The sequence below is a fragment of the Somniosus microcephalus genome, chromosome 17 (assembly GCF_052327205.1).
Source record: "Somniosus microcephalus isolate GS21.2 chromosome 17, FLI_Smic_1.0, whole genome shotgun sequence".
Lineage (NCBI taxonomy): Eukaryota > Metazoa > Chordata > Chondrichthyes > Squaliformes > Somniosidae > Somniosus > Somniosus microcephalus.
Genome location: NC_141003.1, coordinates 38,060,268 through 38,084,240, shown reverse-complemented (window position 1 = coordinate 38,084,240; position 23,973 = coordinate 38,060,268). Strand labels below are relative to the sequence as shown.

The window sequence follows — 23,973 nt, the reverse complement described above, 5'->3', positions numbered from 1 at the left end:
GTGCTATGGCACCATTGCTCTACAACCAGGTCCAAGGAAGTACAAGAGGGCAGCCAGAGCACCTCCCCAAAGACATGACCGAGACCAGGAACTCACGGCATATGCAATCACAGGTTAGAACCCACATCGTGTCGTCTGGTTCAATGCCCTGGAGAAACAGCATGGAAACAGGCCATTCAGCCCTACCAGTCCGTGTTGGCCTTTACCTTCCATGTGATCAAACAGTAATAATCACATTTACACAACCCGTTCCCATAAGGCTTCAACCAACTATCCAATCTAATCTTGAATGTTGACAGTTTCTGCCTCAACCATCAATCCTGGAACCCTAAAAGTTACTTACAACAGAACTTTCAAATTCCCAACTCTCCAGCCTTTGGCCCTCCATTCACCATGACATTTCTGCAGCTACCGATCTGCTCAATCACACCCTCACCCTCCACCTTTGATGCCCTTGTCCCCATTAAAGCCATTACTCTCTCTCACATTGGTTGATCCCCCAGTACAGCCTTCATCTCCGCTCCCTTAAGTCCAAGGGACACAGGCTTGAACATTTACGGCAGACAACTGGTTTAGCCATTCATCGCCTAATCTGGCTGGAAGACATGAAGCACTGTCGGGTCTTGCTCTCCTCTGCCAAAACTGTTCATTATTCCAGGAATCCGGGAATGCAAAGATAATCCCCGACTTCTCTTCTCCACTACAAACCATCTTCTTAAACATCTCTCCCCTGCCTCCTACACCTTCACCTCCAACAAGTGCGAGAAGCTCATGGATTTCTTTGTCACTAAGATTGACACCATCCGTTCAGTTGCCTCTGCTGCTTCCCAGCCTTTCCCTTGCCCACACCAAGCCAAACTTCCCCCAAGGTTCCCCCACGCCCGAGCCCAGAACTCACATCTTTCTCTAGTTTCTCTTCTATTTCCCCTCAGGCCCTTTCTGAGCTCATTGTGTCCATGAGACCCACCTCCTGCTCCCTCGACCCTGTTCTCATTAAACTGCTGACCACCCAACTTCCCCTTCCAGGCCCACATTAGCCGATATTGTTAACGGTTCCCTCTCCTCAGATACTGTCGTCTTCCCCTTCAAATCTGCTATCATGACTTCCCCCTCAAAAAACCCACCCTTGATCCCTCTATCCTTGAAAACTACTACCTCATCTCCAATCTCCCTTTCCTCTTCAATGTCCTTGAACATGTTGACTCCCAAATCTGTGCCCCTCCAATCAGGTTTCCGCCCCTGCTACAGCCCTTATCAAAGTCACAAATTACATCCTATGTGACTGTGATCCGTGGTAAACTATCCCTCCTCATCTTTCTCAACCTGTCTGCAGCCTTTGACACGATAGACCACACCATCCTCCCCCAATGCCTCTCCTCCGACGTCCAGCTGGGTGGGACTGCACTTGCCTGGTTCCATTCTTATCTATCCAGTCATAGCCAGAGAATCAGTTGTACTGGCTTCACTTCCTGCTCCCACCATTGTCTCTGGTCCCCGCCACAAGCTCCGTTCAATAGCCACCGACTCCATTACTCTCCCTGTCTGAGGCTGAACCAGACCATTCGCAACCTTGGCGTCATATTTGACCCCGAGATGAGGTTTCCGATCATATATCTGCTTACTTCCACCTCCGTAACATTGTCTGTCTCCGACCCTACCTCAGCTTATCTGCTGCTGAAACCCTCAGCCATGCCTGTTACCTCTAGCCTTGACTATTCCACTGCTCTCCTAGCTGCCCTCCCATTTTCCACCCTCCATAAACTTGAGCTCATCCAAAACTCTGCTGCCTGTATCCTAACTTGCACCAAGTCCCAGTCACCTGTCACCCCTGTGCTCGCTGACCTACATTAGCTCCTAGTCCAACAATGACTCCATTTAAAAATTCTCATCCTTGTTTTCAAATCCCTCCATGGCCTCATCTCTCCCCATCTCTGTAACCACGGCAAGCCCTACAACCCTCCGAGAGCTCTGCGCTCCTCCAATTCTGGCCTCTTGCACATCAACAATTTTAATTGTTTCACCAGTGATGGCCGTGCCTTCAGCTGCCTAGGCCCCAAGCTCTGGAATTCCCTCCTTAAACCTCTCTGCCTCGCAATCTCTCTCTCCTCCTTTAAGATGCTCCTTAAAACCTACCTCTGTGGTCACCTGTCCTAATTTCTCCTTATATGACTCGGTGTCAAATTTGATAACGCTCCTGTGAAGCACCTTGGGATGTTTTACTATTTTAAAGGCTCTATATAAATGCAAGTAGTTGTTGTTTTGAATTCCACAGTTTCTCCTGCCCTCAGTTCTAAATCGCTTACATTTAATCTTGTATCAATGGCCCCTCGTTCTTGACCCTTCAATTACAGGAAACAGTCTTCTTCTATTTACCCTGTCCTATTCTTCCATAATTTTAAGCACATTTACTATATCCTCTCATAATCTATGTTATTCTAATGAAAACAGACCCACAGTTTCAAGTCTTTCTTCGGATTTGTTATTTCTCATACCAGGCAACAGTCCAGTGAATCTGTATTGTACCCTCTGTAAAGTCTTAATATCCTTCCTATAGTGTGGAATGCAAAACTGCACACAGTACTCTTAAGTTTTTGTATAGGCTCATCACTAGCTCTTGGCTTTTATATTCTATACCTCGAGTTAAAGCTTAGAATTCTATTATCTTGCCTCAACCATATCAGCCTGGGGTGCTGCCTTTAATGTTCTATGAACTTGTACCCCACATCCCTCTGCTCTTCCACAGCACCGAGCCTACTCCCATCGAGTATAATTACTGCTGATTTTTTTTTTAAACCAAAATGCATCACCTCACACTTACTGACATTAAATTCCATCTGCTACTTTTTAGCCCATTCCCAGTTCATATCAATATCCCATTGCAGTTTCCTTTGGTCTTCAAAAGAATTAACTACACCTCCTATTTTGGTATCATCGGCAAATTTCAACACTACTCCTTCTAGATCTACATCCAAATCATTGATATGCACAGTGAATAGAAGTGGCCCCACAACTGATCCCGGAGGGACACTTCAAACCACTCTGAAAAACTGCTTTTAACCACCAACTAGATATTCATCCATTAACTGCTTTAGCCATGGATCTACATCAAACACATTGCCCCTTGCAAGGGGGTGCTTGTTAATTTTATACTCATGTCCTCTAGTTCTGCACACACACTGCAAGTCAAATAACCTTCTTGTAACTACACCATCCATTCCTCTCAGCATTTTAAAAACCTGAAACATATTTCCTCCATTTCTTTGTAACAGATAATTTTGAACACAGTCCCAGAATTAACCTCATTGCTATTGGGCCCAGCATTGCTCATTGCCAACAGATCACTGTCCTTTTGAAGGTAAGGTGCCAAAGTTGCACACAATATTTCAAAATTGGTCTCGCCAATGATCTATGTAATGTTCTAATCATACAATCATAGAAACTTCAGCACAAGAGGCAGCAACTTAGCTCATTGTGTCTGACTCAGCATAGCAGAGCTATTGAATCCCATACAGAAGAACAGAAAAGAGTAGAATAACTGGTTTGACTTACAATTAAAGGGCACGTGTTTAGACTTATTGCTGCAAATTGACTGGATACTTTCAGTGAACAGTCAATAGTCATACTAAGATCCTTTTCCACTTTTGTCAATGTATAGCTTGTTGCACGCCTTCGTCATTTGCATAACTCTGCTTTCATATTCACATTAAAGTCCATCTGCTATGTCTTAGCCGCTTAATCCAATTGGTCCACATCTATCTCAATACTAATCAATATCTCTTAAAGTTGCCCCCTTGCCACAGCAGTTTTATTTATTACAGCTAACAATAGTCTCCATTTTAGCTATATGAATAGTGTAAACAGCAAGGGACCCAAAACAGATCCTTGCAGAACTCCACTGGTTACTGTCACAGCTTTCCTCATTTATTGTCACTCTTTTTTAATATTGGGAATTTTTTTGTTACCTTCAAGTTTTCAGATATAGCGCTTATATGAATATATATGAAGATATAGTACTTATGAAACTCCTTAAAATACTAACCAGAGTTTCTCTCATAGAAATGTTGGTACAGAAGGAGGCCATTATGCCTGTGCTGATGCTAGGTTTCCCACACACATTATCTAATCTCATTTTCTTGCTCTCTCTGTGTCCTTCAAAGTAATTTGCATTTATATAGTGTATTTTACGACCTCAAAACTTCCCAAAGCACTTCATAGTCAGAAGTACTTTTGAAATGCAGTTACTGTTGTAATGTAGGGAAATGCAGCAGCCAATTTGCACACAGCAAGGTCCCACAAATAGTAATGAGATAAATGACCAGATAATCTGTTTAATGATGTTGGTTGAAGGATAAATGTTAGCCAGGACACCAGGAGAATTGCTGCACTATTCTTCGAATAATGCCATGGGATCATTTATGTCTACTCGAGAAAGCAAACAGGGCTTTGGTTTAATCTCAGATCTTCAGTGCCCATGCATGGAACCTTTAAAAAATAGCACCCGACAGCGCAACACTCCCTCAGTATAGCACTGAAGTATCAGCCTAAATTATGTGCTCAAATCTCTGGATTGAGTCCATTACCCTACTTAATGAGAAAATGAAAAAATAATATTTTTTGTTAAATTTTATTTCCAAATGTTCTCAATAGAGTTTTTGTTGAATCTCCGATCTTCAGTACCCATTGTTTGGAACCTCAAGAAAATTCAAGGACAATTTATTCCAGTAACACAAACCTTAAAACAATGGAGAATGGTAAGACAAACAGTTGTTTTACCATCTCCTTTAGCAAATGCTCACATGTACAGCAGATATTTGAAGTCACTGTGAAACATACCTCTTCATCCAGAATGTGCCTATATTCCACAAAGTCATTTATCAACTGGGCTGGACCCATCAGTTCAGTCTTGGCCTTTATCCAATCCATTGAAAACATGAGTGAATAGAGCTCCTGTGAAAAAACATTTATAACATTCAGCATGCTTTTCTCGAATAAAACTGAAAAGTAAAATAGAATCCATGCTCTAGATCATAAGACAATCCACACCATTTGCTCACAGGAAGACAATCTATTAAGCACAAACTGCTATTGAAAATGTTCAGATATCAAGCATGTGCCTCTTGACAAAAAGGGCATAGGACTAGAGTCAAAACTGCTGCTGATATTCAAAATTGCTCAACCAAGTTGAAAGAGTTTAATTGATTGTGTGCAGTTAAATGGAACATTTTGCAGATTGTGTTCCATCTTTTGGGAAGCAGAAGCAGATGGACAAGCTCACCCAATCTGGACCTAGCCTCCTGTTAGACAATCTCATGACAACTTCGGTCAGGATGGAAGTCACAGTCTAGACCACCTTATACTATCAGTTGAAGGAATATGTGTGATGACAAACCGGGAAAGGAATAAAGAACCAAACCTCACTCAAATTTCTACATTTTCCACTAATTATATATAGTTACTGACTATTTAAACTGGCCCTAACAAAAATACATACAATTTATTATTCCAGTTTATTAGATTGACTCAGGTGAACAGAAGACATTTGAATAAAGTTTCTTATACTTACTCTATTTCAATAGACTATCAGTGAGATCATATTCTTAACTGCTTAAGTTATAATTACTACAGTGCACCATGTAGACATTAGAAGGGCTCATCTGCATTCATTATATTTTAATAGTTATGGGGAAAGTTGAAATATTTACAGCAAAAGCTATTATAAATGTAACTTTTCTGGTGAAAAGATTACATTACTAAAGTCCTAACTCTGAAAAAGCAAATTTATTAATCTATAAAATGAGAAATTTAATACACTAGCTTATTTGAAATACTAACTCAATTTCTAGCAGACAATTTTCATGCAAAAATTATTTTCTTATGTAATGTTCACTAAGATTTCTATTTGAAGTATGCAGATTGGATTTTCTATGAGGAAATTGAATTTAAAAAGTCAATCATATAGTGAGCTTTGCTCAATTAAAGATCCCACCCCAGATTAAATTATATACCCTTTTAAAAAAAAAAAAAAAAAAAAAAAAATTTTTTTTTATCCTTTCCTTGTCAAGTCAGAGGGAGAAGTGGGGGGGGTGATCTTCTCCCAAGCCTCTGATGAAGTGTCTCTTAGTTGGCTACTAGGAATATGTAAGAATTGCTTGGCAACACTTCATCATCTGATTATCCCTCTACAGGGAAACATAGCCATTGACTTCGAATTAATGGAAGATTTAACCCCTAGCTGTCTCTTAGCACCTTTATGTGCAACATGCCAGAGAACAGAAACTCAGTACCTGCAGCCCTTATCTCTACTAAGCAGCTATGCTGAAACTTGCATTTATATGATTCTGTTTATACATATTTGTTGCAAAATTGGTAGCGTATAATTACAGTTAGACATAAACCTAGTACTTAATTGCACAGCATTCAAACTTCCCTTTTTAATAGAATGGATGCCATCTTGTGAATGGACAAACAAGAAGCAAATAGCTTTAAATTCATCTTCCTTCTACTTCAGGCCAGTTCATGAAATTAGGCACAGAGGTATCTTAAATGTACTAAGACATAAGGGCACCTGCTCTCATTAGACAGACACTCATATGCATTAATCTCGACAAAACCCAATGGCCCGGATTTTGCGCTGGGAATAATGGTGAGGCTAACAGCGCATCCCAGTGAGAATTCTTCAATCAGAGAGCCACGCCGTTTCTTGCCCACAGACGCCCTGTAGAGGACACCGCGCTGGATCAGACGCCCGATGATAGCAAGTCTACGTTCAAAAGCTCGCAAAAACTCTGTGGGCAGCTATCGGCGTAGTGAACGGCAAGCGCCATTCCTTCGCCGCTGACTGCAAAATCTGGGCCAACTAATAAAATAACGTTCCATTTCAATAGATCAGTTTCTCTTTATAACAAAACTCAACAAAAAAAACCACACACACACAAAAGCAACATCAGGCTGTGAAATACATTTGGAAAAGAACCAAAAATCATTATCCAGGATCCCGAAAGCTTCTGGCAAAAACTGGAGGCAGATGTAGTACTAAAATTTAAATTCATCAGAGGATGTAATTTTATTTAAGTGCATTACAGTATTTTCTAAAAGGCCCATTTTAGGTTCCCCTGAATTATATGCCTAGTTATTTCAACTGCACTGAAAGAAATTAGCTAACATTATCCCTAAATTTAAAAACATTTTAATGGCTTAGAATGGCAGCACGGTGGCATAGTGGTTAGCACTGTTGCCTCACAGCGCCAGGGACCCGGGTTCGAATCCGGCCTCGGGTGACTGTCTGTGTGGAGTTTGCACATTCTCCCCGTGGTTGCGTGGGTTTCCTCCGGGTGCTCCGGTTTCCTCCCACAGTCCAAAGATGTGCGGGTTAGGTTGATTGGCTATGATAAATTGACCCTTAGTGTTAGGGGGATTAAATACGTGGGGTTACGGGGATAGGGTGGGATATGTGTTGATGTAGGGGTTACGGGGATCGGGTGGGATATGTGTCGGTGCAGGCTCGATGGGCCGAAATGGCCTCTATCTGCACTGTGGGGTTTCTCTGATTTCTGTGATCTGTGAACTGTTATAATACACTAACACACTAGACCAAGGGGTTCTACGATGCAAGATCCCAAACTCAGCCACACTGATGGGAGGTGCTGAGCAGAAACCAAATACTACCCCCACAGTGGAGTGGGAGGGGAAGTTAAAGGAAATGATTACCTCATACCAATTTGTCACATCTTTTAGGAGCTGTTTTGGGGAAGCATTGGCAGAGGCCTGGAAGCTGGTAGATTCCCATTTGATTTTTCACAGCAACAGAAAGAGGCAGAATAGCCTAAATAAAGTTGCACCCGATAAAGCTAATAGCAATTAGCAGAGAAGTTTTGAAATAGTTTACACTTGTGGCTCATGATTCTTAGAGCTCATAAAGCTTTAAGTACTTTTTAAACGGGTACAAATCAGAGGAAAATGCCTGGGATCTGCGCTCCTCCAATTCTAGCCTCTTGCGCATCCTAATTTTATTCACTCCATCATTGGCAGCCATGCCTTCAGCTGCCAAGGCCCTAAAGCTCTGGAATTCCCTCCATAAACCTTTCTACCTCTTTCTTCTTTAAGACGCTCCTTAAGACCTCTCTCTTTGACCTGTCTTAATATATCCTTCGGTGTCAAATGTTGTTTGATTACGCTCCTGTGAAGTGCCTTGGGACATTTTACTACATTAAAGGCGCTATACAAATGCAAGTAGTTGTTGTTGGGAGCAATTTATTAGACTGCCCCTTATTTGAGAAATGGCAAATGATACATTAGAACAATGAAGGTAAAACAAAATGGGACAAAGAATAACAATTGGTATTTTGAATTACATAAGCCATGTTACAATAAGATCACCAATTCATTACATGGCCTAACCCTCATAAGGGGCTGAGTAGATAGTCAACTGAAAGCTTCCTCTGCACATCATAGGCAAGGTACCCAATCATGGTGGACCTGTATGGCCACTGCAAGTACATTTTCTCTCTATGGGCTTATATTGTTATTTTTGCAATCGTCAGTATAGAGCAAGTCTTCCAAGTCATTTTTTACAGATTGTATAGTCAGCACTAACCTTGTCCATATTCGCTTTAGCCATATGGTAAGCCAGAAAACTGTACCAATACATACAATCCTCATCAGAAGGTGATGGAAACCGCCTTTTATATGTCTTCTGATACTGGCGAACTATTTTAGCATGTAAATCCTGCAAGAAAAGCAAATATGAACTTAATTCAACAAATAATTTCAAAATATTTTAACAAAAAAATCACAATAACACTTGTAAATGGATAAGCATCCCACTCACCTATTTCTGGCAGGTCACTGCTTAAAATATGCAAATAGGAGTCCTACGCCAGTTGTAGGCCCCAATTGCAATTTTCAGGTACGAATAGGTGGAGGTGCGCGGCACATACTCCGCCCATTGGTATCAGACATTGAGCGGTCTGACCAGCGGTCCTTAAAAGGTCCAGGAAATTTAATTTTTTTAATCTAGTGAGTCCAGAAGGAGCAGGAATCAGGGACCACAAAAATACGGCAGCCCGCTTTCAGCCCATCCAACGTCACGCCCCCTTCCCCCCCCCCCCCCACACTCCACAACAACTCACGATCGTCTCCTAGACCCTCCCACAACCAATGAGCTGCAGCGGGGCAGCAATCAAGCGAGGCCCAAACTAAAACTGTTTCAGGCCTCCCTGCACAGGCTCTAGGCAGGTGGCACAGCCTCTCCACTGCTTCTGCCCCCATTTCAGCCGAAGTCAAAGATCAGCCCCACTGAGTCTCTTGCTGACCAAGAAAGAAATTGCAATTGCAAAAATTGCATGCACAATATCCAACCGTCTATGTTGTCTCATGTGATACTGATATCTGTGAATATACATTTACTAATAGATTTGCAAGTTAAAAATGATATTTCCACCAAGAAGCCAAATATACCAAACAAAGTAACGGGAAAATGATCCAGGAGAAGGAATGTTATTTATTAAAATAAGAAAATCTACCAGAAGTCGATCGTGATTCTGTTCAGTCAGGAAGTCCAATTGTAAATCATGCAGGTAATACTGAAAGGATTTCCCATTCCGGTCACAGAATAGTAAAGATTTGTTGACAAACACTTGCAAGATGTCTTCTACTTCTTCTGTATCCATCTCCCACAGAATACACAGAACCTGTTCCAACATGAAAATTCACAGTAATAAATATATGAAGTTTACCACAAAAACAACAACAACTTGTATTTATATAGCACCTTTAATGTAGTAAAATGTCCCACGGCACTTCACAGGAGTATTATCAAACAAAATTTGACACCGAGCTACATAAGGAGATATTAGGCCAGATGGCAGGTAGGTTTTAAGGAGCATCTTAAAAGGAGGAAAAAAGGGGTAGAGAGGTGGTGAAGTTTAGGAAGGGAATTCCAGATCTTAGGGCCTTGGCAGCTGAAGGCACGGCCGCCAATGGTGAAGCAATTAAAATCGGGATGCTCAAGAGGCCAGAACTGGAGGAGCGCAGATATCTCGGAGGGTTGTAGGGCTGGAGGAGATTAGAGATAGGGAGGGGTGAGGCCATGGAGGGATTTGAAAACAATTATGAGAATTTTTAAAATCGAGCTGTTGCTTAACCGGGAGCCAATGTAGGTCAGCGAGCACAGGGGTGATGGGTGAACGGGACTTGGTGCGATCATTTATTACCAACTAACAGTTGTGAACATTTCCCAATGCAAATCATCTCCAAACACTAATCAATAAAATCCTCCATTTCCTTCAATCAGAACTGGCCATGCAGTTTGCGCCTTATGAATCTACATGGTGCCCAAGTGTACGGATCAAAGATGATTAAAAAGAGTGCACACAAATGTAAAAGACTTCTGAAATTGATTTGAATGAGTGTGTCTGTGACAAAAACATTTGTCTCTGTTGAATATTTTAACTTGTATTTTATATTGCCAGAAATAGCATGTAAGGGATTATCTCCCAAGACCACACAGTTATTTTTGCAACAGAAAACTAGTGGCTCAAGTTAGACAACTTCGCTGCAAGGTTTTATACAAGGTGAACGATTTCAAGGCCCATACAATGGTTGTCTAAAGTGCTAAGTGTTTAATCAACCCAGGGTGGTACACTGAACCTCAAACATCTTTGCCACTGCCCAAGATTGGCTGCCTGCAATATTGATGAATGGATCAAAAACAGAAAATGCTGGAAATACTCAGCAAGTCAGGCAGCATCTGTGGAGCGAGAAACAGAGCCAACGTTTCAGTCGATGACCTTTCCAGCATCCGCAGTATTTTACTTTTGTATTGATGAATGGATATTTGTTCTACTATAATTATGAGAGGTGTAGGCGTCTGTTGCTTTTGTTTCAGGATGCCTACAGGGATGGTCCTAAGTCACTGAGACACAGACATTAAGACAGGCCTTAATCTGGGATAGTCCAACCAAAGAGGCCATCCATCTTTTTTCCAAGGATGGAAGAAACAGCCTGAAAGATGAAAGAAGTGTACAATAAACTTACATTTACCCAAGTCCATCAAAAGGCAAGGAGAATGTGGATTGTGTCGAAGTGTTTTTTTGATTGACAATTATTTGTGACCTTTTAAAAAGGGGTCAGGAACATTGATTCACTGAAGCCCTCTGTGACAGACAGATTGGAGCTAGTGTTTTCAAGTAACAGAATTATATTGAGAACCAAAATACAGCCAGTGGCAGTCAGTACCTCAATCTCGAGGCCAACGGCTGCAAGGGTACATGGCAGTTAGCAAAGAAAGTTAGGCTATAGAAACATAGAAAAACAGGAGCAGGAGTCGGCCATTCGGCCCTTCATGCCTGCTCCACCATTCAATATGATCATGGCTGATCCTCTATCTCAATACCATATTCCCGCTCTCTCCCCATACCCCTTGATGCCTTTTGTGTCTAGAAATCTATCTACCTCCTTAAATATATTCAGTGACTTGGCCTCCACAGCCTTCTGTGGTAGAGAATTCCACAGGTTCACCACCCTCAGTGAAGAAATTTCTCTTCATCTCAGTCCTAAATGTCCTACCCCGTATCCTGAGACTGTAACCCCTCGTTCTAGAACCCCCCCAGCCAGGGGAAACATACTCCCTGCATCCAGTCTGTCTAGCCCTGTCAGAATTTTTTAAGTTTCCATGAGATCCCCTCTCATTCTTTTAAACTCTAGTGAATGCAGGCCTAGTCGACCCAATCTCTCCTCATACGAAAGTCCTACCACCCCAGGAATCAGTCTGGTGAACTTTCGTTGCACTCCCTCTATGGCAAGTATATCCTTTCTTAGGTAAGGAGACCAAAACTGCCCACAGTACTCCAGATGTGGTCTCACCAAGGCCCTGTATAACTGTATAAAGACATCCTTGCTCCTATACTCAAATCCTCTTGCAATGGAGGCCAACATACCATTTGCCTTCCTAACTGCTTGCTGCACCTGTATATTTGCTTTCAGTGACTGGTGTACAAGGACACCCAGGACACTTTGTACATCAACATTTCCCAATCTATCACCATTTACTAAATAATACTCTGCCTTTCTGTTTTTCCTACCGAAATGGATACCTTCACATTTATCCACGTTATACTGCATCTGCCATATATTTGCCCACTCACTCAACTTGTCTAAATTGCCTTGAAGCCTCTTTGCATCCTCCTCACAACTCCCAATCCCACCTAGTGTCGTCAGCAAACTTGGAAATATTGGCCCGTATTTTCCGATCGCAGGTGGAGGGCTGCGACCTGGAAAAATCTGCGCCCTTACCCGAGGGCTCCCGGGACGCACACGCTTCCGCTACTGGGCCTCACCAAACTCCAGGTGCGCAGGGCCCACGTATCCCAGGGGCGCCTGTAGTTCGCAGCGTCCCTGGGATCACGTGGGCCATGGGGAGCCAATCACAGAAGGGAATCTCCCTTCATACATTTGACAGGAAGACCTGTCAAATATATGAATGGAGATCAATGAAAAAACATAGTAAAACTTTAAATAAATTTTTAAAAGAATATCACATTTTTAAAATTTGAAATTACAATATATTAAGTATTTGAAACAAAAATTAAAAATTTTTGCAAAAAATAAAGTAGTTTACAGGGCTAAAAATAAACTCACCTTTTTTTAAAGTATTTTTAAATGATAAATCAGTGAAAATGTTTTTTTTATTTTTATTTTTTTTACTTTTTTTCAACTCTTATCCTGGTAAAAGCAGGCCTTATGCCTGCTTTTACCAGGCGTAAGAATTGTAAGGGTTTTCTGTGGGCGGAGGGTCTCCAAAAAGCGGAACTATCCGCCCACAGAGGCCCTTCTCCAGGGCAGCCAGAGGATCTGTCAAGACCATTCTTGACAGATCGGAAATGCCGGTTTTCAGCGCATGCCTGAAACCGGCATTTCCAATGTCACTACGGGTGGGTACACAGCGCGTACACACCCGTAGGGATCGGAATATCCGGGTCATTACATTTGGTTCCCTCATTCAAATCATTGATATATATTGGGAATAGCTGGGGCCCAAGCACTGATCCCTGCCGTATCCCACTAGTCACCGCCTGCCACCCCAAAAAAGACCCATTTATTCCTACTTTCTGTTTCCTGTCTGTTAACCAATTTTCAATCCATGCCAGTATATTACCCCCAATCCCATGTGCTTTAATTTTGCACACTAACCTCTTATGTGGGACTTTATCAAAGGCTTTCTGAAAATCCAAATACACCACATCCACTGGTTCTCCCTTATCTATTCTATCAGTTACATCCTCAAAAAATTCCAGTAGGTTTGTCAAACACGATTTCCCTTTCATAAATCCATGTCGACTTTGTCTAATCCCTTTGATATTTTCGAAGTGTCCTGTTATCACATCCTTTATAACAGACTCTAGCATTTTCCCTACTACTGATGTTAGGCTAACCGGTCTATAGTTCCCTGTTTTCTCTCTCCCTCCTTTTTTAAATAGTGGGGTTACATTTGCCACCCTCCAATCTGCAGGAACTGTTCCATAATCTATAGAATTTTGGAAGATGACAACCAATGCATCCACTACTTCCATGGCTACCTCTTTTAGTACTCTGGGATGCAGATTATCAGGCCCTGGGGATTTATCGGCTTTCGGTCCCATTAATTTCTCCAGAACTATTTTTTTTACTAACACTAATTTCCTTTAATTGCTCCTTCTCACTAGACCCTTGGTTCCCTAGTATTTCTGGGAATTTATTTGTGACCTCTTCCGTGAAGACAGAACCAAAATATTTGTTTAATTGCCCTGCCATTTCCTTGTTTCCCATTATAAATTCTCCAATTTCTGACTGTAAGGGACCCACATTTGTCTTAACTAATCTTTTTCTTTTTACATACTTGTAGAAGCTTTTACAGTCTGCTTTTATGTTCCTTGCAAGTTTACTCTCATACTCTATTTTTCCCCTCTTGATCAATTTCTTGGTCCTTTTTTGCTGAATCCTAAACTGCTCCCAATCCTCAGGCTTGCTACTTTTTCTGGCAACTTTATATGACTTCTCTTTGGATCTAATACTATTCTTAATTTCTTTTGTTAGCTAGGTTGGGCCGCTTTTCCTTTTGTGTTTTTGCTAGATTAAGGTTTACGGTCTATGCATAGAAAGAAAGCAAATAGTATCTTTGTTGGTTTATGCATCAAAGAGAAATGCATATTTTACTGAGTTATACTGATTACTGTTCATTTATTTGCCTTATGTAAATAAAACAACTTGTTGGGCCAAAGCTGGTGTCTCGATTTGGTAACAATATATATCCAGCCAGCTTTCAAGGAGAAAAGCATATGAAGATGTTACTACGAGCATGATTAACATAACTATTTTGTTTAGTTAGGCTTGCAGAAATAGATAAATAATGCTACAATTAGAGGTAAAATGGATTCCATTCTCTTGATATGAAACATAAAATGGTCTCAGTCCTCAGACTGGCAGGAATGTCATTAAGAAATTCCCTCTGATCATGGATTAATTAAGTTAAGAGTTTTTAAGTGTGGAAGACAAATTGTTTCTGCACTAGGTTGAACCTTTGTATTGCTGATGTGCTGGTCATATAATTCTATTTTAATAAACATTCATTTAATTCTGGATGTCATATCATTTTAAAAACGGTCTTAGTAGGTTAGACGTCTGAATTATTGTATTTTGTGTAATACACTAATGGAGTCATGTGCGCTTTGTCTGGTAAATAATTGAAGAAATTAGTCTTGATTGTAAATGTTGCACTGATCATGAGCAATGTCTAAGATTTGTTTGGAATTCCACTTCAAGGGGAAACATTGAGCTGTACTGGTCCGCAAGTCTTTAGCAACCAGAGTCCATGTGCCATCCTGGCATTGCACACACTACAGGGAGACCTCAAGGACCTAAAAAAATACAGCTGAAGAAATGTTTAATAGATTGCATCATTAAAACTACAGCGGACATCTCTACTGGACGAAAGCAGAGGGAAAAAAGAGTTTTTACACAGACTTTTGTAAACTGTTCTGTATTTTATAATGCTGCCTTGTGCACTGTGGCATCTCACCTGGCTTTGGTATATCCTTTTAATGTCCAATTTCTGCAGTTACTTCAGCTAGTGCAGCTCTGGTCTGACAGGTGATATTTGCACTGATTCAGTTAGATGAATTACATAAAGTTGTGTGCATATTTATTGAATTGAAAAGTAGAGAAGATATGCTAAACTTGTATCGAACCTTGGTTAGACCACACATGGAGTACGGAGTACAATTCTGGTCGCCATACTATAGAAAGGATGTAGAGGCACTGGAGAGGGTGCAAAAAAGATTTACAAGGATAATATCAGAAATGCGAGGGTACACCCATCAGGAAAGGATGAACAGGCTGGGTCGCCTTATTCTTGAAAAGAGAAGGCTGAGGGGTGACCTAATGGAGGTCTTTAAAATAATGAAAGGTTTTGGTAGAGTAGGCACAAAGAGTGTGTTTCCACTAGAGGCCATCAATAGAAGATAGTCACCAAGAAATCAAATAGGGAATTCAGAAGAAACTTCTTTATCCAGAGAGTGGTGAGAATATGGAATTCGCTACTACAGGGAGTGGTTGAAGCGAATAGTATAGATGCATTTAAGGGGAGGCTAGATAAGCGTATGTGGGGGAAGGGAATAGAGGGTTAGAATCATAGAATAGTCACAGCACGGAGGAGGCCATTCAGCCCATCGAGCCCATGCTGGCTCCCTGCAAGAGCACCTCAGCTAGTCCCACTCCTCCGCCCTATCCCCGTAGCCCTGCAAATGTTTTTCCTTCAGGTACTTATCCAACTCCCTTTTGAAAGCCATGATTGAGTCTGCCTCCACCACCCTTTCAGGCAATGCATTCCAGATTCTAACCACTTGCTGAGTAAAGAAGTTTTTTCTTATGTCGCCTTTGGTTCTTTTGCCAATCACCGTAAATCTGTGTCCTCTGGTTCTCGACCCTCCTGCCCTTGGGAACAGTTTCTCTCTACATTGCCCAAACCCCTCATGATTTTGAACACCTCTATCAAATTTCCTCTCAATCTTCTCTGCTCCAAGGAGAACAACCCCAGCTTCTCCAGTCTATCCACATAACTGAAGTCCCTCATCACTGGAATCATTCTCGTAAATCTTTTCTGCATCCTCTCTAAGGTCTTCACTTCCTTCCTAAAGTGCGGTGCCCAGAATTGGACACAATACTCCAGTTGAGGCCAAACCAGCGTTTTATACAGGTTCGTCATAATTTCCACGCTTTTGTACTCTATACCTCTATTCATGAAGCCCAGGATCCCGTAAGCTTTTTTAATTGCTTTCTCAACCGATCCTGCCACCTTCAACGATTTGTGCACATATACCCCCAGGTCTCTCTGTTCATGCGCCCCCTTTAGGGTTGTACCCTTTAGTTTATATTTCCTCTCCTCATTCTTTCTACCAAAATGTATCACTTTGCACTTTTCTGCATTAAATTTAATCTCCCACGTGTCCGTCCATTACACCAGCCTGTCTATGTCCCCTTTAAGTCTATCATTATCCTCCTTACTGTTCACTATACTTCCAACTTTTGTGTCATCTGCAAATTTTGAAATTGTGCCTGTACACCCACATCCAAGTCATTAATATATATCAAGAAAAGCAGTGGTCCTAGTACTGACCCCTGGGTTATGCTGATAGTGTTAGATGAGGAAAGACAGGAGGAGGCTCGAGTAGAGCATAAACGCCGGCATGGACTGGTTGGGCCGAATGGGCTGTTTCTGTGCTGTATAGCCTGTGTACTGTTAACCCAGGGCTATTCTATCAAAGATGTTTCCATATCACAGGTGACATGGATCACTTATTGGAAGTATGGTACAAACATGGAAAAGGAGGATGACTTTTTAAAAACAAACCATAACAAGATTAAGTGGCACTTCAGCTGAACACACTTTTCATTTAGATAATTTACTATTGATGTATTAAAAAAAAAATGTCCTTTGATCCATCTGAAAGCTGGATTCACTGCTACTTTCCAAAGGACTGTCAAATGGATTGATGTAATCAAAGCCCCACTGCTCATTAAAACAAAAAATCTAAATGATTTGGCACAGCAAAGTGATATATTTCCATAAATATTAATAGGAACTATTCTACAGATATTTCTGCTCATCCCACAACATACCGCATGAAACCACTCAGCACAGCTTCCTGCTCAGTAGTCTGATGCTGCCATCTGTAAATGAGCATCACAGGGTGGTTAATAGTTCTGTGTTTATTTCAAATATACCTACCAAATAAACTTGATATGGGAAAGCAAATTTTAGCCCACTGTAATAGAAGTTAGCCAACTTATTTTCATGTTTACATCTCGTCAGTCAGTGAGAAGGATCCCTGGAAACGCAGGTCTACACGTTCCGACAACACCTGCCAGTCTTCCAGCGGCTCTTGAATGGATGGGGCTGGAAACGTGCTAGAAGACACACTCGGCCATATCCCCGCCTGACCCCTTTACCGGAGGGCTGGTTAGTGACATAAAATGCAACCGCCTATATACAAATCATTAAAATGCCATTTGTATTCCTCATCATTTGCCCTGTTGGAACACTGGAGCCGAGGTCACCGGTTAGGTCATGGCATCCAGCATTCAAAGATCAGTGGAGGTGGCCTGAAGGTTTACTTGAAGTGGAGTCAGTGCAATTGCTCGCAGAGTGTTGCCATGCAAAGGCCCCAAGAGCAGCAACTAGAATTTTGTTAAGAAACCTTTAAAAATATTTAGGCAGCTCAGAGGCTGCCACGGTCTGCTGCAGCACATTTTGTGTTTGGCAAAACTCCCTGGCACAGGTCGAGGGGCCTGCCTCCAGCATGCAAATGACTCCAGGGCCAGAAAGCTGGCCTGGGTCAGGCGGGTAACTCCACGGCAGGCAGAATTTCCTCCCCCTTCACCACCAGTGAGGCCCCCAATCAAAAAGCATAGACCTTAATTTCAAAAAAGCACATTCACAGATTAGCAGGCAGTAGAAATTAAACAATCCATTTTCTCCAGCTCTGTAATCAGTGTTGAATTGATGATAAATGTTTCCATAATCCTACCTTAGTTGGCACTTTCACATCTTTTTTAAGTATGGAGAGGTCCTTGTAGTATTTTTTATGGTTCTCCTCCAACACCTCAATGCTTATTGCCATGGCCTCATCAAGTGCCTCATAATCATAGGAGGAGGATTTGCGAATTCTTTTGAATTGTTTACTCCGCAGCTGTTTCAGGTAATAGGCCCAGCGGTTGGGAAATTCTCGCAACAGTGCGCCGATGAGGGAGACGACGAGAGGAGAACCTGCAAAAAATATTAGTATGCATAGCTTTTCAGTTAAAAAGTTTATTTCAAAAACACAAAGTAAATTTACTTTATAAACTCTCAGCCAGGGACACTACCAGCAAGATGCTGGCAAACAGTACATTATAATATTGTGAGATGGAATCGCGCCATCAAAACCACTTTTAAAAGAACTATGATCAACTTTACAGGTTTTCTTTCACTTATTTATTTACTGAATTCTGATTTGTCATCAGGGGAGCTGGTTCATTGACTGGAAGAAATTTCAAAGCCTTATGATGAGAGCTAGTTGAATGAGCAGGAATGGATACAGGCCATTTTTATATTACAGGAATGCAGCCAACATCAGGTGCCTGACCCCCATCCTACCACACCCCCTCTCAACTGCATTCCATAGTGCAAACACCCCAATGTTCAAGGGACCAATGGCATCATCGATGCACAAAAATGCGTGTTGACAAATGTGCCATCAGGTTAAGGTTGCCAGCTTCAGTCAAGTAAACATGGAACATAGAAACAGAAGTAGGCAATTCAGCCCCACGAGCCTGTTCCGCAGTCCAATGAAGGCCCATTCCCTGTGTTTAAAAAACTGTGGACAGCAACTCCATTGGCGAAGCAAAATAACATGAGCTTCCTTTAACACACAGGTACAAACAGACGGTTGAAGGAAACAAACACTGATCTACAGCGCGATTTGGGCTATTCTGGCTACAGTTCAATTCTGACTATAGCTGGTAAATGGCCTATGGAGTGGAATGTCAAGCCATTAAATCTGTGTGTCTAGGCAGAGGCCCACAGTCTGACTCAGGAAATAAGGGACCTGCTGAAAATTTAACATAGGAAAGTGTAGGATGGGGAAAAAAACTATGCAGTCCATGCGATCAGTCTCTAAAACGAATACCTTTCAATCACCCACTCCCTCGCAAACCTATCCAATCTTCCCTCAAGTTTTTCCACACTATCTGCCTCCACTGTCTATCTAGGCAGTCCATTTGACACGTTCAATATCCTCTGCGTAAAATAATTAAATCTCCAACTGTCTGTGCACTCTCTCTCTTCTAAGCTGGAGCCCAGGTTCTGCAGTGGTAATCTCGAACGAATCAGGGTTTAATTTATCCATTTCCTTAAGAATCCTAAATATTTGAATATACAGGAATCCCTCCCCAACCGCGGGGATACGTCCCTGAAAACCCCCATGGTTGGCAAAACCGCGGTTGGCAAATACAAGACTCTATGGGAAAAATGGGATATGGGGGAACGCGGCCGCATATAAACTGTTCAGAGCCTGTGTAAGTTGCTTGTTCTTTTATTAAACACAAATAAAATACACAATAACGTAACAAAAACAATAAATGTTCAAATAACAATAAAAAAAAGATCAACTGGGCGGTTTCTTAAAGAATTCTGCGATGAATAGTTGACTCATTTTTTAAAAAATCTTTCTGGACCTGCTTGTATGGTCTCATTAAATCCTCCAAACCTCGCTTGAATTTTAAACTACGCTCCAAAAATGGGTCAATCTCCATAAAGAGGTCCGAGAGATTAGTAGCAAGGAGCATTGCCTGGCTAAGGTTGGCACTTGTCATCTTCGACCTCTCCACTATATCCTCATCCTCTGCCTCACTAGAATGCTGCATCAGCCCATCAAGGTCCTCCTCCGTCAACTCCTCACCGTGCGACTCAAGGAGCTCCTCAATGTCATCAGGCTCTGTCGGCCAGCCCCTCGCCTCCCAAACGTCGCGCAACCTTCACAATGCGATCAACTTCATAGTCAACTGTAGAGAAGCCTCGGAAGTCATTCACTGCCTCCCTCCAAAGTTTACCCCAGCAGGCATTGATTGTCATCCTCTTCAGTTCATCCATCGATTCTTTTATGTTGGTGATGCAGTCAGCGATGGTGTAATCCTTCCAACAGGTTTTCACTGTCAGTGTTGCGTCATCTTCCATAGCCTCCATCATGCGGTCAAAGCTGCGTCGTATGTAGTATGCCTTGAAGGTGGCTATCGCACCTTGGTCCATGGGTTGAAGGAGTGAAGTCATGTTGGGAGGTAGGAAGACGACTTTGATATTAGGGTGGGCGAATTGGAGTGCCGGCGGGTGGCCGGGGGCATGGTCGAGGATGAGTAGGACCTTGAAGGCCAGATTTTCTCTCGCAAGGTACCGCTCCACGTCATGCACAAAACAGTTATGAAACCAGTCCATGAAGACTGCAGCAGTAACCCACACCTTGCGGTTAGAACGCCAAAAGACAGGTAGATAATTTTTGTTTTTGCCCTTCAGAGCGTGGGGATTAAGAAAGCGGGAGAGCAGCATCGGCTTCACTAAACAGTCTCCCTCGGCGTTAGCACAAAGGCGAAGGGTCACCCTATCCTTAGCCACCTTGAATCCCGAAGCATGCTTCTCAGCCTTCGCGATGAAAGTTCGGGAAGGCATCCGCTTCCAGAAGAGACCAGTCACATCCGCATTAAATAGCTGCTCCAGCAGGTAACCCTTCTCGGCGATCAACTTCTTCAGCTCCTCCAGGAACTTGGCAGCGGCCTCGTGATCGGCTGAGACCGATTCCCCCACAACCTTGAGATTAGTCAAGGCGAACCTCTTAAAATTTTCCAACCAGCCCTTACTCGCATGAAACTTTATATCATCTACACTTTCCCCGGCAGCCACAGTAAGATGCTTGTAGATACCAAGGGCCTTCTTACGTGCCCATGCGGAATTAACATTCGCCTGTTTCTGGTTCTGGTCTTCCAACCAGATATTAAGTGCCTTCTCCATTTTTTCAAGCTTATGGTCCCGTGGCATAAACGACACTTCAGCACTTTTCAAAGAGCCACCCTCAATACTAGCCCTTATCGACACCTCACCTTTTTATGGTTCTAATGGTGGACTCGTTAACTCCCATTAGTCGTCCAACCGACGCTGTACTTTCACCACGGGCAACTCTATTAACGACATCGAATTTCCTATCTAAGGTTAGTACATTCCTTGCCCTTTTTGCTATTGATTCACCTTTACCACTGAGGTTACGCTTAGGGGCCATGATTAAGGGCTAAACGTTCACACACACAGTACAGGTACAGTATATTCACGAGTGGAGCGAGAACAAGCGTGGTTGTTATTATGCTGAAAAGAGCGGCAAACCGCGTATATGCAAAATTCACTGCCGCGGTTGGCAAAAATTGTCGCAGAGAGGAAACCGTGTATATGTGAAATCCGTGTATGGCAAAACCGCGGTTGGGGCAGGATTCCTGTACACCCTGACCCTTCACTTCTCCAGTCTAAACAATCTTAGGTTCTTCAACCTCGCCTCCTATCGAAGATCCTTAAACTAGGTATCAGGTTAGTTAACCTTTTCTAAACTGTTACCAATGGGTGTATATCCTTGCTATAGTTCAGCTATCAGAATTATACAGAGTACTCCAGGTGTGGCCATATCAGTGCCTTGTACAGAATAATTAGCCAGACTTGAGATTAAGTGCTCTATCCATCTGATTATACATCCTAAGATCTAGTTTGATTTCCTTACTGTTACCTCACACCACACTGCTGTCTGTAGTGAGTTATCTGCGAATAGCCTGAAATCAGTCATCGGGAAAATGCTGGAATCCATTATTAAGGAAGTGGTAACAGGTCACTTAGAAAATCATAATACGATTAGGCAGAGTCAACATGGTTTTATGAAAGGGAAATCATGTTTCACAAATTTTTTAGTTTTTTGAGGATGTAACTAGCAGGGTAGATAAAGGGGCACCAGTGGATGTAGTATATTTGGATTTCCAGAAGGCATTCGATAAGGTACCACATAAAATGTTGTTACGCAAGATAAGGGCTCATGGGGTTGGGGGTAATGTATTAACATGGATGGAGGATTGGTCAACAGGCAGAAAACAGAGAGTAGGGATAAACGGGTCATTTTCTGGTTGGCAGGCTGTAACTAGTGGGGTGCCACAAGGATCAGTGCTTGGGCCTCAGCTAGTTGCAATCTAAATTAATGACTTAGATGAAGGGACCGAGTGTAACGTATCTAAGTTTGCTGACGATACAAAGTTAGGTGGGAAAGTAAGCTGTGAGGAGGACACAAAGTGCCTGCAAAGGGATACAGACAAGTTAAGTGAGTGGGCAATAAGGTAGCAGATGGAGTATAATGTGGGGAAAGGTGTGGTTATTCACTTTGGTAGGAAGAAGAAGAAAACAGAATATTTTTTAAATGGTGAGAATCTATTAAATATTGGTGTTGAGAGATTTAGCTGTCCTAGTAGAAGAAACACAAAGTTAGCATGCAGGTATAGCAAGCAATTAGGAAGGCAAATAGCATGTTGACCTTTATTGCAAGGGGGTTGGAATACAAGAGTAAGGAAGTCTTGCTACAACTGTACAGGACTTTGGTGAGAGCACACCTGGTGTACTGGGCACAGTTTTGGTCTCCTTATCTAAGGAAGGATATACTTGCCTTAGAGAAGGTGCAACAAAGGTTTACCTAGATTGATTCCTGGGATGAGAGGGCTGTCCTATGAGGAGAGATTGAGCCTATACTCTCTGGAGTTTAGAAGAATGAGAGGTGATCTCATTGAAACATAAGATTCTGAGAGGGTTTGACAAGGTAGATGCTGAGAGGTCCAAGCCCAACTTCAGAGACTTGAGCACGTAATCTAGGCTGACAGTTCAGCGCAGTACCGAGGGAGTGCTGCACTGTCAGACATGCCATCATTTGGATAAGACATTAAACCGAGACCTGCCCTCTCAGGTGGATGCAAAAGATACCATGGCACTAGTCGAAGAGCAGCAGGGGAGTACTCCCAGTTTCCTGGCTAATATTTATCCTTCCACCATTATCACTAAAACAAGGACGATCTGATCATTTATTTCATTTCTGTTTGCGAGACATTGCTGCGCAAATTGGCTGCTGTGTTTTCTACGTTACAACAGTGACTACACTTCAAAAGTACTTCATTGGCTGTACTGAGGTTGTGAAAGGCGACATATAAATACAAGTTCATTCTTTCTTTTCACAAAAGAAACTGTACCTCAGGTGTGCAACTTGGTCCATAAAGGAATAAATCAACTATCCCCACTGCCCCACTACTGACAGTGAAGGTCACTACTGCCCTCAACTTTATGCTACAGGAGCCTTCCATGCACCCACAAGAGTAATCTGCTTTTCCCTCTATATTTCTCCATTAAGGAGGTGCCTGAAGCTACGTACTGCTATGTACCCTGCACATACATTCGGGCAAGATCGGTCACTACAGGCTAGGAGACAGGTGCACTAGAATCACACTGTCCTAGTCTATAGCAAGTGCAGATTAATTGGCATTATCTAGTTTGCATTTCTATAACCTCACTGGCTACATCCTTGCTAAGAATTCTTTTCATCACTGCAACATTTTATATAGAATGACTTTCTTTCATGTGCACACATCTTACAGTAATTCCATGTCTTACTTTTGTACTTTTTAAGTCATGTACTTTCTTATGGACTTCCCGCCAGTTCCACCAATGACGGAGATAGCGTTATCTCTATGCAGCATCTATTCTTGTGTTTTACCCTTTATTTGCATGCTAGTATGCTGGATATCTAGACTAAAAACGTGCTTGCATAGCATTACAGGGATTACCAACATTTACAGAGCCTTGATAGTAAATCAGCTTCTTCGGGGGTGCAGACTTTTCTTCAACAA

The 23,973-nt window shown here is 42.2% G+C and overlaps 1 protein-coding gene across 4 annotated transcripts in view; it reads right to left on the bottom strand.

The window, feature by feature from the left end:
* apaf1 (apoptotic peptidase activating factor 1) overlaps positions 1 to 23,973 on the bottom strand; it is a 214,521-nt gene that overhangs the window by 145,502 nt on the left and 45,046 nt on the right. For all 4 annotated transcript variants that reach the window (XM_086010199.1, XM_086010197.1, XM_086010200.1 and 1 more), the window contains exons 8-11: positions 18,060 to 18,298; positions 9,522 to 9,689; positions 8,594 to 8,725; positions 4,834 to 4,947 (exon numbers count right to left, since the gene is read on the bottom strand). In XM_086010199.1, coding sequence (XP_085866325.1) covers positions 4,834 to 4,947; positions 8,594 to 8,725; positions 9,522 to 9,689; positions 18,060 to 18,298 — 653 coding nt within the window. The remainder of the gene's footprint in view (positions 1 to 4,833; positions 4,948 to 8,593; positions 8,726 to 9,521; positions 9,690 to 18,059; positions 18,299 to 23,973) is intronic.